Below are 18,752 nucleotides of genomic sequence, written 5' to 3' on the forward strand. Positions count from 1 at the left end.
ATGGACGATGAAAGTTTCGGGAGTAGCGCCGGGACGAAGGAGGACGACGGGAACGACGATGATGATGATGAAAGCAGCAGCTACGATCCTCAGCAAGTCACCGTGCCTTTGACACTGTGCGTCGCCATTATGGTCGGGTTCGTGTTAACAATATTCTGATTAGATATTGCAGTCGACAAATTTTCAACTTCAACCAAACAGATGCTTCGTTTAGAAAATTCGCACTCGAAGATATTTTTACTCCAATATTTCATCGAATTCAAATTCAATTCATTTTACAATTCACTTTTTAGCAACTGCATTGACCTCTTACCGTTCCATTTTCTTCACAGTAATAATGATTAGAAGTTTTTCGATTATAATTCTAAGAAAGGAGCATCAATTTATATAGAGTGCGAGGCATCTAAAACAGTTCACTTGAATAACTCATTTGTCTTGAAAAATTTATCTAGATCAACATTTATTCGAATAAAATTCTATTCGACACTATCGAATACATTCAATGAGTAATTTTTCTAGATTAAAATTTATCCGAATAAAATTTCATTCGAACAAGATTTTATTCGAATAAGAATTGATTCGTACATGAATTCATACGGAAAATAATTGACTTGTATAAAAATGATGGAATATAAATTGCTTTTTCATAGTTTATCGATTTCTTTCTTTCATATTACTTCTTCGAATTATACGCGAATAAAGAATTATTAAATAGATAGAACAATTTGTGAGAAATAATGAGAATTATTCGAATAAAATATTCGTTCAAAAGGAATTCACTCGGATAATTATCTTAGATAAATATTTATTCGAAACGCCGAATTCCACTTAAAATCTCGTTTAATACGCGACAAGGAATTTGTAAATCCTTGCAAGCAAGATCAGTGTTGAAATTGTTCGAAATTGTTTTACGTGTAATTTCCAGTGACAGCAAAAATAAATAGAAAGCGGTAAAAATTAATTCCTGAAAATGATTCGAATGAGTTAACGTTCGATTATGTAAATCTTAGCGGGAATTCGTCATTATTTCGAATCGTTCGCCGGGCGCAATACTAATTCGGAGTGCAGCAACTAGGCCGCTTAAGTTCCAGCCGAAAGCACGGAATTATTTAGCGTGAATCGAACGGGCAGAATTTCCGGTTCTAAAAGTTCGCCGCTTCGAACGACTTTTCCAGATACATTTGGGGCGGAGCGATCCTGTTCTCCGAGTGGGAGGAATGGAACATGCTAGACGGCTCTTATTTCTGCTTCGTCTCCTTATCGACCATAGGCTTCGGGGATATCGTACCCGGCGACAAAATCTACGCGGCACAGGGCCTAGACTTGTCCTTCATCTTCTGCTCGATGTACCTGATGCTCGGTGAGTGGCCTCCATTTTTACGCTTCGCCGCTTTCCGCGTTTAATCTTCGAAATGTACAATGAACACTCTCGAAGTAATCTTTGCGAACTAAATTTTACTTGGAAAGTTGATAGCGTAAGGAATTGAATGCGTTTTGTCGAGGTGAAAGTGTCCATTATGGAACGCTTTTCGAGGGGTGTAAGATTATCGTCGATTTTATTGCAACTTCAAAATGTTATCGCTGCATGTTTATACTATTTGTTGGTAGATCGACATTCCTCGATGACGTGATATACTTTGAAATATTTATTTGTTACGAATGAAATAGTAAAGTGCGAACGTGTACCTAATATGGAACGTTGGTCATTTGAAATGTCTGTTCCAAATTATGGACATTGAGTATGAAACATGGATGTCAAGTTTTCCATATGAGCCGTTTATTTTGAAAGTGACATAAGTCACTCGTTTTTTGTTTCTTTTTAATGAAAAGATACCGTTCAATTGTAATTAGTGTTACCATTAACTCGATCTTTTTGAAAAAGTGACTTATGCCACTTTCAAAATGAACGGCTCATATATCAAGACGGTAAAACAAATTGAAGTACACAATATGGAACAGTATGTTCCAGTTTAGAAACGCCTGTATTCGAAGGAACAATTTTTTTTTTGTATCTGTATGAGCAAATAAAAAATATAGGTAGAATTTTTACATCTACTTTCAGATGCTTTATCTAGTTTTTATTCAATCATTTGTGCTTTCTATTATTTGTTACGTAAGGGTCACAATTGAGCGGTGTTTCATAATAGGTACTTTACCTTGTACGAAGATTCAGAAGAGTCAATCGTCGCTTGGTGAAATTATAAAACAGTTTATTGTGAAGTATAATCGTCCATTTTTCATTGAAGTCCTTAAAAGTTTAAAAATGCCTACGGGAAAAATCGATTCATAATCGATTTGAAGAAATTTTCGTTCAGAAATTTAATCAATAAATATGTCATAAATAGACTGCGAATTTATTGCAAATATTAATAAGAAAAATACAGAATATTGAAAACATTAGAAGAATTTAAGAGCATTATTACAATATTTTCAATTGATTAAAATTATTAAACGAAGAAACACAGTGTTATACAATTCTTGTTTTATACAGTTACTCAACGAAAGTTTCATTTTGCATAAAGATCCACAGTCGAGTCATAATTGTCAATAAATATGACATGATTGTCGATAAGTATGTCATAATTGTCAATAAGTATGTTAAAAGCGTTTCAACATGGCCACCCAATTATCCTGGCTCGGTCTGATTCCGGCTTCTCTGATCGTTATCCTGCTTGATCCTGATCATCCCTATTGTCTATTATCCCTATTGTCTGTTGTTATCTAAGCAGGAATCAAGATAATTAACAGACCAGCTTCTTTGAATATCAACTTCCAGTCGTGCTCTTTTATACGCTATTTAAAAAATAACACTAACTTCTCTAACACAAACTAGAGATATGAAAATAAAACAAGATATAAAGCAACATGATCCACGGATATTTATTCGTGTCATTTGGGTTTTAGGCATTTAGGGCAGCTTAGTTTAAGCACGGGTGCAGTTAAGCTGAGCCTCCCGATTCTAACAAACATCCAGCGAATGTTTTCGCGAATATAGATTTCTCGAAGCGAGTTTACCAAATGAATTAAAAAGTTACGTCAAGATTTAGACATATTAAAATTAAACGACATAAAATTCGCTTTATATAATAAATAGATAATTAAAAGAAGAAATACAATATGTGTGACAGAATCTCTGTAATTGATGTAAATTATTTGTATTTTGACTTAGATTTTGATTTAGACAAATTTAGACAAATTAAAATTAAAACTAAACGACATAAAATTCGCTTTATATAATAAATAGATAATTAAAAGAAGAAATACGATATAACAGAATCTCTGTAATTGATGTAAATTATTTGTATTTTGACTTAGATTTTGATTTAGACAAATTTAGACAAATTAAAATTAAACGACATAAAATTCGCTTTATATAATAAATAGATAATTAAAAGAAGAAATTCAATATAACAGAATCTCTGTAATTGATATAAATTATTTGTATTTTGTGGTACTATAGTGAGAAAATTCTGTTCCAATATGTACGTTTTTTTATCCGTTGCCGTGAAACTTTTATGACAAAAATATTGGAATTTTTTCAATGTTCTCGTGGAGCAGATATTTTACAAAATACGCATTAAAAATTTCGTGGGAACAAATCCTTTTAGAAATGTTTATTTAAAGGTTTTACAAAATAAGTAAAACACTGAATTATTATAACAGATGGACGCTAGATCTACAGGCGCTGAGTTAATTTAACAATATTTTATAACTTTTTGATTTCCGACCAGAATAATTATTTAATATCGTTATAGTATTATTCGTTAACTAATATTTGACAATTCTAATAGTGTTTGAGAACTTTATAAATATTAATTAACGAAATATCTGTTCCGTTAAAGAAAAATTTCTATTTTTAAATGTCATTAACTCCAGTCAAACCAAAACCTCTATTCTCAAGAATTCTTTTATATCTATTCTCATTGGAACTTGTAATATGAGAACATTTTCATATAGTAACACAGATAAAAATTTCAATGTAGTTTATTTTTTGTAGTTAATTTTCGAAACTTTTTCGAATCCTGAATTTTATACAGTCTTTAAACTATTAAGTAGATCAAGTGTAGATATTAAAAACATTTTTAGAGAATATTTTTAAATACCGTTGTATTAATTTCAACTCATTACAACTAAAGTTCGTGAACGTTAAAGTTGACGTGCCGATAGAACGACATATTTTCGTTTAAAGCAGTTCACTTTATAGCGGAGCCAGTTACTATCGGATAGCCAATTACTGTGCCTGAACTATATTTTCAAGTATAATTAACTTTATCGAATACGACGCATTACAGTTTGCATCTAAATTCAATTAATTGTTTATTCGTTAAAATTTAATATACATATAACAGACATAAGTTCATAAAATACCACAAAAATTGTTTCAATTTTTCGTTACTGAATTCGTGAAATTTTCTGTAAAGCTTATGAGAAAGCTTAAGAAAATATTGAACGAATAATGATCAATATTCAGTAAAGTAAATTGTTCTAGGCAAGACATCACAATGTTAATTGTATTGGTAAAAGGTATTAACAATATAGGAAAACAAAACAGTGATTATTTGTCTGAATCTTTGTTTCAGTAGTTTATTTATTGTGCACAGAAAGTGAACCTATTTTTCGCTCGAGGCGTTAATTACTGAGCCGGTTACCATAGGTTAGACCTGCATAACCTCAAAGTTTAAATCATCTCTGATATATTTTTCAAGAGAAAAAATGTAAATATGAAATTTTAAGGTAGTCACCTCTGACGTTAACTTTTAAATTACTTATTATGATACTACATTTACCATAGATTAGACCTGCATAACCTCAAAGTTTAAATCATCTCTGATATATTTTTCAAGAGAAAAAATGTGTAAATATGAAATTTTAAGGCAGTCACCTCTGACGTTAACTTTTAAATTACTTATTATGATACTACATTTACCATAGGTTAGACCTGCATAACCTCAAAGTTTAAATCAACTCTGATATATTTTTCAAGAGAAAAAAATGTAAATATGAAATTTTAAGGCAGTCACCCCTGACGTTAACTTTTAAATGATTTATTATGACATTACATTTTTTTTATAGAAAATAAGAATTTATTAACCACTCAACGCTCATGCCTGTGTATGTCGCAGACTTTATAAATTAATAAAGAACAATTTTCAATCTGAAACATTCAAACTTTCTTCAGCAATTTTTCAACACATATTTTCGAAGAAATTCCTTGCAGACTTATTATCCTTTCTAATATTTCTAATGTAACAGAAGTTCATTATATTTAATTGCCGAAAATTGATTAATTGACCCTATATTCTAGAGAGGTATTAATACCTTTTTAAACACAATTTAATTCTTCTTAATTTCGTTATATATTCGAAAGAATCCCTCTGTGAAATCCTTAGAATCCTCGTTACATACTTCTTATCAAAATCTTATCGTCAGTATTGCAAATATTAAATATTTTTCAGCAATCTGATTTTTTCAAAATTCACCGACTTTCCGCGGATAGAGCGTTAACTAGCGAACAATTGAAATTCTCCGGATCAAAGTTGATCTAGCCACCGTCTCGCGAGCGTTAAGAAACACGCGCTAGTCACGTCTGGTGGCTGGTTGGTTTACTGTTAAAATAATTCATGGCAGACGTAAATGTCAGCATAAGAGCCGCCGTATCTTGCAGTTAACCCGAAACAATTCTGATTTCGCATAAAAATCCACGCTAATCGCCGCAATTTCGGCTTGAAATGCGTGATTTCGTCGCTCCTCTCACCGTGAACCTTGCAATTTCGCGCACTGTTCGCCGAATACGCGACACGGGCCGCTCGGAACGGCGCGGTATAAAGGATGAAAATAGAACGGCCGATACAATAAAGTATCGAAATGATATTTCACCGTGGGGACGGTAGACGTTAACGATTATTTTCACGAAAAATAGAACGGACGTTTGACGAATAAACTCTATCCGAAGCCCGGGCCGCGCCTGGAACGATCAATGGCGGATTCTCTGTCGCTTCCAGCAAAGAAACAATGAAACAAAAGATCGATCGGTATCAATAATTCGTAACCCAGAGCGGGAGAACCGCGGCGAAAGAGAGATCGCTCGGTCGCCGGAGACAGAGAAGAAGGAACGAAAGAGGAAAAGAGAGAGAGAGAGGGAGAGAGAGATTTAAAAACTATCGATGAACGTAGTTTATCGACGAGGCAGCCGGGCAGACAGGAGCGGGTGTTCCCATCGTAATTGTTTCTTTGCCAGGACGGCAATCGGATTGCCGGGAATTTCCGCGCGGCAATTCCGCGCGAAGCTCACGTTCGCGCGGCACCGGGAAACACGGTGTCCCGCGGCCGGACTTAATCGTTTCGAAAGAGCTGAACGGCTACTCTAATTCGCCGAACCATCCCCGGTGATCCGCTCCGGATCCGCTTTCGAGCCGCTTTGGATCCGCGCGACGCCGACACGATGTGACGCGGCGCGCGTTCAGTCGCTGAAACGCGGCCGACGTCCGGCCGCTTTCGCTTTGTTTCGCGCCGGTTAAATCGCTCGCCGGATTGCGAAATCGTCGATTCCGCAAATCGTTGATCGTCGATCCGCCGGATCGCTATATCCGAACGCGGGGAGAAAGAACGTCTGCCGGTTTCGGCAAGGTCGTCGCGCGCGGCGTCGTTTACTCGCGATTGCGATAAGTTCCGCCTTGCGGACCGACCCTTCCACTTAATGAGAATTCGAGGGCCGAAAGCGCGCGGGAAGCGTGTCAAGGGTCGCAAGATCGATTGCTTTTTAACCTCGGCACTTTGTACACCGGGGGACAAAAGTTCAGCGGGCATGGATATCGCGTCTTGGAACTGACGCGCGCGTCTCGTCGCGACGCTGCGGGATTACGCGTCGCGGTTCTCGAAATATTCATAGTCGAGCCGCGTCTCTTTATGGAAATCAGAGTGCCCGGGGACTGATCGATGCCGCGCGAGTTGTGCGAAACTTTGTTTTGTTTTGATTCGTTCGGCGGGGACTGTATGCCGCCTCTGTTCGCAAATTTTCCTTGTCCATTGGCGGGGATTAACTTGTTTAACACCAAAAAACAGCTGTTTTATATTAATTTATAAAAGTAACAATGAGACATTTGTTCTCTGATTTTTATCAAGTGTTTTTGTAATATTTGCCGTAAGTAACGTATAAACTGAATAAATAACTCGTAAATGTATCTATAATAATAGTGAATTAAAAAATTAGTGACCCGTCATTTTGACGGATGCCGTACATCTAGTGTTAAAATGAAACCTACCATAGCTATCGAGATCATCTATTTCAAATTTTTCATTTGGAAATGGTTGGAATTGTGGAGGCTTTCTTATTGGAATTGATTGAATAAATTGCTAATTGGAGCAGACATTATAATATAAAAATAGAGGCATAGAATCTAGGTAAATTCAGTACCAGGTACAGATAAGTCTTTAAGACGTCTTTGAGACATCTTTGAGATGTCTCGGACCAGACGTCATTTTAATGTCTTTAAGACGTCTTATACCAGACGTCATTTTAACATCTGAAACAGAACATCTTAAAGGCGTCCATTTTGCGTCGTAAGACGTTCAGACCTAAAATGGACGTTACATGGACGTCTTTAAGTCGTCGCGTGCTATGCTCGTTAAATATACCACTTAATAATTATCTACCATATATTAATCTTTAGTAGAAAACGTCAAATGGCCTGAGCAAAAAATCGAGCAAAATCGGCTCGGCACGTGTTAATTAAGGCTGGTCAAAGACCGAGCAGTCCATCGGCCAGTCAACTCATAAACACGGCAACAACTCAAACGGACGGTCCGTTTCTCTAAATGCTCGTAACCGGTCCGAGGCAACGAGCAACTAGAGGGACATCGATAATCCCGACGTTTTCGATACCCTCGTAACTCGATATTAAAATGCAATCATCCGATCGACCATGCCATCCCTCTGCTCTCCTTTCGACTGTTGTACCCAGGGGGGAATTAGGCGATAAACATCAATGCAATCGAAACGCTCGAGTTGCTTCCGAACGACCATGACCACGACGACCACGACGACGACGACGACGACGACGACGACGACGACGACGAGGATCGCGGAAAACCGTAACTCAGGTGTCACCGTGTGTTACAGGTATGGCGTTGATAGCGATGTGCTTCAACCTGATGCAAGAGGAGGTGATCGCGAAGGTGCACGCCCTGGTGCGTACCATTAAATATATCTTCCGGTGTGACAGGTGACCAAGCCCGGTCTCAGGCAACGCTCCGCACACCTGCGCGACGCTCGGTGAGTCCAATCCCGTCACGTTTTATTCATGGAATATCTACGGCGAATGTAATCGTGCCGGGCTTACGACGATCGACAGGGAGCCGTATCGAAATACGGGATCGAAGGCTCGATTTATGCGAGCCGGCCCCGTGAAAAATGTCCTCCGACGGCGCGCCGAGTCCTCGGGCGATTTTTGAACGCTGCCGGACGACGGCTGGCCAGAAAGAAAGTGACTTTCACGGATATTTCTCAGAGATGCTCGGACATTTTGGTTCCAAAGCCAGCTCGCGAGATAGCGTTGTTTCGTGGTTCGCCAAAATGCTAGTTTTTTTCGGACACATTTATCAGCAAGAAGCTAGCTGCTCCAGTAAGCTGACATTCTCGCGAAAGTATTCGAACGCCTTTCAAAACCTAGTACGGTAAGTACTCTCCGATTGTCTCTCAGCTTGGAAACAGAAATGGAAAATATGGGAAGGGGAGATGCGATTATTCAAGCTGCGCGACTCGTTTTTATAGCTGTCGATTATTAACGATTATAAAAACAAGGCTCGAATAATCGTATCTCCACTTCCCAAATTGTCCATTTTTGTTTCCAAGCTGAGGGTCAATTAAAGAGAATTTACGACACAGGGTGTCCCAAAATTATGGTATTTCCGGAAAATGGGAAGTTCCTAAGGTCATTCGAAGTAAGTTTTTCCTTGACAAAAATTCTCTCCGAGGCATCGTTCACGAGTTATTAACATAATACAATGACCAATGACAGGCGAGTTCGGCTAGCACGAGCCGCCTTGCGCCAGCCGAGCTCGCCTCTCATTGGTCAGTGTTTTTTGTTGATAACTCGTAAACAAAATGACGGATTGCATTTTCTCTAAGGAAAAAGTTACTTCAAATGACCTCAAGAACTCCTCATTTAGGATGAAGTACCATAATTTGATAATAATAATTTAATAATAACTTATGAAAGTACCATAATTTTGGGACACCCTGTATATCGTACTAGGTCATTTCTAGTTCAATTTTCAAACGACAGTCACTCGAAAGCTAGTAATACCATTCAGTTCCAAAAATTGTAGATTATAATTAAAGAAGCGTTGTAAAAAGCAATGTAAGTGCAAAAAATGTAATTTTCTAAGAGAAAGAAGAAAGACTGCTGTCTTCAAACTATTAACAAAACTTTATTTATTTTTATCTTTACATGTAACTAAGGCCACAACAGCTTAAAAACATAACAAAGTTGTCTATTTCTTACAATAATAATAATACATGAATTTATGAAGAAAAAAGCCTGTATGCGTCACATTTTAGTTGTAGGAAGATTCTTTAGATCTGCAAGCACTATAAACGCCAAACTGTTGAAAATTACTTAAAAATATCAAAGTACAGAAAATATAAAAGGCCTCGCTTATTTCCAATATTTATTTTTAGAGTATACTCTAATAACAGAAGTTCGTGTGGTGTATCCGTCAAACCCAAGTCTTTTCGCAGTACATTGCTTGTCCTCCACATGATGCATTGGTACTTGCACTGCCTCTGAAAAGTATGTGGACATCTCCCATATATATAACTCTTACAACTATATAAACAAAAAGATTATGAAGTCTTTAATAAACTTGATGATAGTTTGTACAAAATAATCAGTAATTAATCAAATAACTCACCAATAATAATAAAGAAACAATTATATCTTCTTCTCAGCATCCTGGCTGTTAGTTTTTTCACTTATTTCACTGTCAATTGGGTTCCACTCCGATTGTAAAACTTCCCGTAAATGTTTTGCAAAATAAATGTTTCGACAAATGTTTTCCTTTAACTTCTTTTCTGCGTAAAAGCTTATTTATTTACAGGATTTAAATACTTAAATTGTTCAATTTGATGTTATCAAGGTATATTGCATATATACGTGCATTCACGATAGAATTTAACACGCTGTCAATTGAGTTCCACTCCGATTGAAAAACTTCCCGTAAATGTTTTTCAAAATAAATGTTTCGACAAATGTTTTCCTTTAATCTTTTTCCTGCGTAAACTCTTATTTATTTAAAGGATTTAAATATTTAAATTGGTTAATTTGATGTTATCAAGGTACATTACATATATACGTGCATTCACGATAGAATTTAACAATAATCATTTAACAATAACAATACACATTATATTTCGTAGTTTGTATAAAATTTGTTTCTATGAATTAGTTGCTATAAAAACGTCCATATACATTTGAACGGCCGTGTATATTGATTTCTACAACTATTTACAACTATTTATAAAAAGATGTTGTACCTAAATAATATACTACCGTATTCCCATCGGTGCATAGAATATTATTAGAATATTATAAGATAAATATTATAAACAAACGTAATTTTTCAATTTTGGCATCTACACACGTGTCTGCCTCACTTCGAAGTATAGTAATTTCTCCCTAATCTCGCGGCTCGTTTCTACATTTACCGATTGTCAACAACTGTAAAACTGTAAAACCGAGACGCAAGGCTCGGACAATCGTATCTCCTCTCCCAAAATTGTCCATTTTCGTGCGCAATCTGAGCTCGAACGTAGAAGAAACCTCGAATTCAACACGTCGGTCACTCGTGGGTGACACTAATTTCTGACCAATTTTGAAAATTCATTTTCATTGTAATATCCTCGTACGAACTGAATTTGTCCAGAATGTTTCGGATGCGAAAGAGTTCTAATCTCATCCACTATGATAAATTTCAACCTTCTAGCTTCGGTTTAATTAATTAAATTGCTTCGACTTTGTGGGAATTTTAGCGGTCGATTGTGTTAATCTCATTGATCTCGTGACAATAACGCTTTTTCTGAGAAAAGATGTGGAACAAAGTGATCCAGTACGGCAGCGGAGGGTTAAGGACAGCCAATCTCAAGAAATTTGAATGTACAGTCGGGGGTTGAATTCGCGCTGGTGCTTCTTAGGATCGGAATTTCTTGCTCGATCTGTTGCGCGTCGCAAAACAATTTTCTCGAAGGATTTTTCCGGGAGCTCCGCCAGACAGGAAATACAGGAGACAAGATGTCGCGATGTAGCACGCAAGATGTCCGCCGCGAGGGGGTAAAAGAAAAGAAAAAAAAATGGCGGTGTACAGCGGCGACGACGTTCGGGGCAGGTCTTCCGGGAGCGCGCTGTCACCTGCAAAAAGAGGGAAGCTTGTTTCTATCTGCGACGACCCGCGGAATAGATAAAGGGAGCGAACGCCCGGATGAAATATGAAATCTTCTTTCGAGGGGGAAATGTTATGAGAAGCCGGAAAAAAAATGGATCGACGGGACCCGACACGACGCACCTCGAACGACAAATTCCTTTCGTCCCGCAATCAGTTTCGCTAGAGAACGCCCTAATTACTCTTACTGCTTGGTTAGAATGTTTATTTAGAAGTGGATGAAGCTGTGTAATTAATAACTGCAAGCAGCTGACGGTGATTAATCCACATTATTATGATGTATTTTTCAATCTCTACATGGAGAAGAATTTGTTTTTCGTATGTTGTCACGTAGAATGAGCTTTGTTTATAGATCATTGTATTCATCTCGAAAGGATCTATCGGAATATGTATACAAAATTTGGTCATCCCGTTTAATAAAACAAGTTTGACCTTCACGTGTCCTCTACGCTTCGAACTATAAAAAAATAATTGACATTATATTATGTGTTCCTCGATGTCAAACAACTTTTGTTTGACACTTTTTTTTCTATTGTTAAAACCAAGCGAGTTATTCGGGTGTCTCTTTTCAAATGCCCCACCCTGTATATTTATTTCGTTTATATTACTTTTACAGATTGCACATAATATGTTTTATTTGTACCTTTAACAAGAATTAAGGAATACATGGTGCATATTCCGGTAATCTGTTATTATTTTTTAAAACAGTTTTCTTCAATAATCTTCGATTATTCAGTATCGTTTATTGTCAGGGCACAAACAGTTATGAAGTGATAATGATAAGGAAAACGTGTATATGTTTCAATTAGAAAATAATAATGCAATAATAGTATAAACGTGTATATAAACAGAAAATAAAAATGAAAAAATGTAATTTTACAGTTTCGCTTAAATTTATAATGTTAATGTTACATATTTTAAACTATCCATGTTTCTTATTAACAAATGTAAAAGAATGAAAAAGAAAAGTAATTATTCATTAAAACCTTTTCTGCATAGATCAAAAGACACAATAAAAATTATAAAAATATAATAAAATAATAATTAAAATCACTATTTTACTCGTATTATCTTTCGCTCATGTTAAATAAACATTTCAGAGTTCATCACGTTATCTAGAAACATCAATCTATCAAACAATGGTATAAATATTCAATAATAAATTGTAATGAAATAAGTAAAAAATAAAATAAAATAATAAAATAAAATAAATTAATAAATTGTAATAAAATCACTGGAAATGTTACACCCTCTGAAAAACGTTCCATGACAAATATTTTCGCTCTAGATTCTATATTCGACGAATTTTCTTGAATCTTTTCACGCACAGCAATGACTTAAAAATCAACAGGCCAACGTCACGTTTATTTTCTTTGCGTAAAAGCAAGTAATTCCCGGCTGCAAACCAGCCTGTTATTACGACTGCTGCAACGGGCAGTATTGTTGTTGCGAGCCTTTTATTTATCTCGCGTCGCCGGCAAATCTCGTATAAGCGTAACAGGGCCCGCGCGTTACATTCCGAATTGTTTATAAGTTAATTTGTTTTCTAGATGGCGGCGCAGATTTCTGCGTCACGCTGTATATTAACGAATTCCGCGATCGGCATAGCGACACTAACGAATTCAGCGCGGAAATGTCCCCAATTAATCCGGGTTCCCAATATTTCGAGCTCGTTTCCCAGCCTCCGACATCGGATTATCCCGGCACCTCTGTTTTTGTTGTTCGACGCTCGAACAAGAAACCGGGGAACTTCGGTTGACAACAAACAACGAAGTCAATAAGCTGTCGCCAATAGCAGCTGTGCTTGGCGATTTTAATTGGTCGAGGGGAAAAGTGAGAATCGGGAACTGTGCTCGTATTCTCCGAGCTTCACCACGACTTTCGTTCTTCCGTGAATATATTTAATATTATATACGAATCGTTCGAAGAAGTAATTATGTTATACATATGGCGCTTGTTAGTTGAATAGGAACTTTTTGGCATTAGAAACGAAATGTGATATTATACATGTTATGCAAATATTATGTTTGTACACGTTTACAACTATTTTTACTGTATTAACTTTTTAATCTATTAACTATATAAACTTTATAGACTTTTTAAGTATTTGATTATAGTAATATTATGCTGTACATAATACTAATTTGTATTCAATTCGTAAAATTGTGTCTAATCAATGTATTTAATATCGTGTACAATGTGAAGTACATAAAAATGTATTTAAAATTACACAAACTAATTGAAAAAAGTATTATTAAAATATTAACTTTTTCTTTGAATAAACAAAAAATAATATTGTATGTTACACAAATATAATATTGTATATATTACACAAATATAATATTTGTACACGTTTGCAATTATATTAAACTCAATTAACTTTTTAATATATTGACTCTATATATTTTTAAAATATGAAACTTTAAATGTAAACTCTATTAACTTTATAAACTTTTCAAGTATTCGATTATTAATATTATACTTTACATAATACTTCCATGTACTAGATTTCACGCACATAATTTAAGGGACAATAAACTACAATTCTTTTTTTCAAAATGCTTAATTGAAAATTGATGCCAACTGGCGGAAAAAAATTGATTTAAACACACAAATTGAGCATACATATATTTACTCTAATGTCATTTTTGAAATTCTTGATTTCTTTGCAGAATTTCTTTGTAGAATTTCTTTGCAGAAAAACACTACGTCACGAGAAAGTGATAGTGAAGAGCACAACGAAATCGAAGTATAGTCCTTGCGCGACAAGAAAGCGCCTCTGTGTCTTCCCCCTCTTACTAGCTGTGGCGGTGGGGCCGTTAGTAAGAGTGAGAACTATACTTTACCCTTTTAAAGTAAAAGATTGCCAGATTTTAAGCAAATTCTGATAATCTCCATCTAATTTATACAAAATTGTGTACATGCATGTAATATGCAAAATATACAAACTTGTATGGAAAATATATATGTATATCCTCTAATAATGAAACATATATTTCGATTAAAGTTTTACTCGTTTAGTTCATTCTTCTAATAATAAAACATATTTCGGTTAAACTTTTACTCGTTTAGTTCATTTTTCCCAAGATAATAATTAATTGATAAGAGACATTAGGATTCTCGATCTCCGAACGACTATAATTCGAATTATTTTTCTCTCTGAATCGTTTAATCCCCGTTTAACCCGCGAATTCAATTAATGCGTATCCCCGTTAAATGGGAAACATAAAAGCTCGTTAAGCGGAGAACGCTCCTGTTTATTTTCAATATTCTGTTTCCACGAGAGAAGGCTGACCTGACTCAAAAGTACTCTCCCTTCCTGGAGAGCGACGACTCTCGAACGTCGAGGACAGTGTTTATTCAATGGAACTGTATAAAATTAACCGGAAAGCTGCAATATCATTCGTGCAGATCATTCTCTACGGTTAATTTTTTCTCATTAATTTGCAGCGATTTATGTTCCCCGTCTTCGAAAATGCAATGCATATGTTTGAATGATCGCGCGGTAATCAAATGTGAATGTAAAATTAGAGATTTTCTTGCGAAAGGAACATTTGTCAAGTGAATTGCAAAAAAGAACAGAAATGGAAGAAAAATAAAAGTTAGTGTTATAATCTAATCAGTTAGCTAATTAATCAGTTAGCTGTTATAATCTCTCTTTGAAAAGTGTGTAAATTACTGTTATTATAATTAAGTTGTATATGTTTGACTTTCTTCGTATTTTGTTTAAATAGAACACTTTCATATCATATATAATTTAAATATAAAATATATAAAATAATATATATATATATATATGAAATATAATAAAATATATACAATACTCGTTAATACTCGTTAAAAACAGCTGACTGGGTAAGAAAAATCATGTTCTATATTTTATATATTTTATATATATATATATATATATAATAAAATATATAATATTAATAATATTAATATCAATAATATTATTATATTAATTATATTATATATTATATTATATAATAAATAATATTATAATAATATTATAATATATAAAATATAGAACATAATTTTTCTTACCCAGTCAGCTGTTTTTGACGAGTATATTCGTCATGAAGAAATAGTAACAATTAGTGCAATATTATCCTAATGTAATAATTAATATTCTATGTAAATTGCTTTTTGATTTACCTTACTTTAGAATATTTTGCGAAGAAACTACAACATCTCGAACTACAACGTTCGAATAACATCTAAAAATGTTTTCCTCCCAAAGTTAATATTGCTGGCACCGAATACACTGAAACAATTAAATTAAAAAAAAAGAAAAAATCGTTCCACGGTGACCATGATTGCGATCAATTTGTTCATCCAAGATGAAAAAAAACATACACCAATACGTGCAATTTCGAAGTCAATGCTCATATAAAAAATGTATATAATATCACCATAAATTCCTCGAATGTTTTCACAATCTTGCGTCCCACTTATTTATTTTTGTCACGAGCCCGTAAAATCCGCGGTTCGCGCGTAACTTATACAAATTTGTTAGCGGTCACGCTCGCAACAGTTTCTTTATCGTAAATGTAATTTCGTGGCAGGGAAATAATTTCAACCGTTCGTTGGTAATATGAATTTACGATGGAGTTCGCGTATTTTTGGCGACGAAAAATACTCTTTAATATTTATTAAATTTATTTATTAAACCGTGAGAAACAGGATTAACTATGGCAGATTTCAAGCCTTTCAATTCACGCCTTTCGACTGAAACAGTCAAGATCATCCTTCCACTAATATTTTAATGGATATTTTTGAGAGAAAGAGAGAGAAAGAGAGAGAGCGAGAGAGAGAGAGAGGAGAGGCCAGACCGTAGCCACTTTGAATCCTTTTAATTTTCTCCGGGGACTCGTGACTTTGAGATCGCAGTTTCAGGCGCATTACCGTTGGTATATTTGCCTTGTTGTCGAATCCAAGCGAGACACTTTGTGCCAACGGGACATTTATAAACAGAACTTTACCTGTCAACCTTCCCGCTGTTGGTAATTGAATATCCCGAAGAATGGAACGCGTTGCCGAAACGAATTGCGGAGAGTGGCTTCCTCGAAGCTCTTGTCTCATCGTCGGTCGGCTGCCGATGCTCGTGCATCTGTATTTATAGAAATTTCGCGAAGTGAGCGAGCCACGCTTTCCATAAAACTTCGCGCGACTTTACCTTGTTATTTAGTTGTCCAAGCTGTTTGGCACGAAATCATGCTATTTATCTTCAGACAGCGAGAGAAATGGCCAAACATTCGAAACGCGAAAATAGGAATCAAAATTGATCCCATTCGCGAATAGCTTCGGCAAAGAGGAAACAGAGTGATCGGGCGCAAACATTTTGTTTCGCGAAAATTTTTCAAGATTTTTACGCACGAAACATAGAGACGACAAATATATAGAGACATCTTTTGTTCCACAGCGCTACGCAAATGCGTATTTGTATCTGTACTATTTTTGCGCTTGTACTCCATATCCGCGCCACGATAGTCGATCGACACGAATATACGACAACAGCGTCGAATGGGGAATTTACACCGTACCTTGAATTTTTGAGCGCATCGCTTGTTTACAATCACGGATGAAAAAAAAGGAACAGAGCGATGGCCAAATTTCCCTTACGGAAATCACAGAATTATGGGAGTTGTCGTGCGAAACTTCAGTGTTCTAATTTATTGGTTTATATTAGTTTGTGTCAGTTTATGTTAGTTTATTAGTTTATATCATCATTGTTAGATTGTTTTATACTTATTATTATTAATTTATAATTTGTTGGTAGATTTTGCGCAATTTAACTTTCTACTGTACTGTTTGAAACAAGATAGATGTCCCAATCTCTGTGTTTTTAAGCTAATTGTTGCTTTGCCGAAGCTGTCATTCAATGCTGTAATTTACATTTAATGCACTTAAATTAAATATGTATCGATTTTTCGGACATTTCTGTCTTTAGAAATATTTTTGTGCGCCATCGAAATTAGGCATTTAATAATGTTTTTAATGGAATAAAGAAAGGTGTTTTTGCCTCTAATTCTGCGTCCTTTCAGAGGCACTGCGCATAATTCCGTGCCCCGTATTTCTGTGTCTGTCCATATTTCTGTGCACCGTATTTCTGTATCTGTCCATATTTCTGTGCATCGTATTTCTGTGCCCCCTATTTCTGCCTTATAAGTATCACCTACAATTACTATGCTTCTTTTAACAAGGTTTCCAATCTGTTTCTCTTTTCTAGTAAATTTTCTGAATTAAATTAACAATATATCAATTCATATAATTCAAAAATTCTTATTAAAGATGGCAGCTTTCATAAAATTTCATATTCCCATTTTTTCTCTTTAAAAATATAAAAATGATGATTTGAGATTTGAGGTTATGCAGGCCCACCTTATGGTAAGCGACAAAGTGCTATCAGGCTCTGATAGCACTTTTACTTTACATTTCTATGCTCTTTGTAGCAAATAATGGAACTGGTTACTGCAGAGCGACCAATTGCTGTGCCTTTGGTTTGTTTTCAGGCGCAATTATAGTATAAAAATAACAATTATTGTAATAAATTATATGCTATTGTTATCGCTAAAATTATAGTATTTCCGGGAAATGAGGGATTCCTGAGGTTATTTGAAATATCCTTTCCCTTGGCGAAAATGCAATCCGCGGCTTTGTTTACGAGATATTACCAAAAAATACTGACCAATGAGAGGCGAGATCAGCTGACCTCCCATTGGTCAGTGTTTTTCGTTAAATAATGCCTTGAAGAAAATTTTCGTACAGGAAAAAGTTACTCCAAATATCTTCAGGAATCCCTCATTTCTCGGAAGTACCACAATTTCGGGACACCCTGTACATAATAAGAATACATATAAAATCCTTTTATTCGAAAAGATAAACTGAATAAAAAAATACAAAAATTTGATACGTCTCGTACGACAAACACGAACCAAAGCCAGAGCAATTGGTCACCGCACATTGCCCTACCATCACTCTGTTTAAAAAGATCGGCGCGATCTTGTCGTCCGAGTTAAACAGCGTCCCTTGTCAGCGACAGCGACTGTCAGCCGCAGTGACCATCCGCGAGAAGAAGACCATTCCGAGAGCAACTCGCGACAGTTCAACTCCGAAATGAGCGCGCGCACCATAAGAACCGTGTCGCTCAAATCATCCTCAGTCCAGCTGAACCGATATCTCCGACACCCCTTAAAGCCCATCCTCGACCGATCTAGCCGTACATGAACCGCCAACAGGTTAACGAATCATTGATGGCGCGGATCGAGTTCGGAGATGCCGTTTGGTTCGTCGAACCAATCTCGCCTGGCGGTGAA

The 18,752-nt window shown here is 35.7% G+C and overlaps 1 protein-coding gene across 1 annotated transcript; it reads left to right on the forward strand.

Annotated features, from left to right (window-relative positions):
* Window positions 1-8,226, forward strand: LOC143258925 (two pore potassium channel protein sup-9-like). The gene is made up of 3 exons (XM_076519476.1): window positions 1-137; window positions 1,176-1,360; window positions 8,120-8,226. Exons 1-3 carry the CDS (start codon window positions 1-3, stop codon window positions 8,224-8,226), a joined length of 429 nt encoding a protein of 142 aa, XP_076375591.1.
* The last annotated feature ends 10,526 nt before the right edge of the window (window positions 8,227-18,752 follow it).

Source organism: Megalopta genalis, chromosome 3, assembly GCF_051020955.1.
Source record: "Megalopta genalis isolate 19385.01 chromosome 3, iyMegGena1_principal, whole genome shotgun sequence".
Classification (NCBI taxonomy): Eukaryota; Metazoa; Arthropoda; class Insecta; order Hymenoptera; family Halictidae; genus Megalopta; species Megalopta genalis.

Excerpts from the sequence above, each read along its gene's own strand:
- LOC143258925 (XM_076519476.1), top strand. The coding sequence starts at position 1 with ATGGACGATGAAAGTTTCGGGAGTAGCGCCGGGACGAAGGAGGACGAC. Across the intron at positions 138-1,175 it reads TGCGTCGCCATTATGGTCGG|ATACATTTGGGGCGGAGCGA; the intron begins GTTCGTGTTAAC and ends CGACTTTTCCAG. Across the intron at positions 1,361-8,119 it reads CTCGATGTACCTGATGCTCG|GTATGGCGTTGATAGCGATG; the intron begins GTGAGTGGCCTC and ends CGTGTGTTACAG.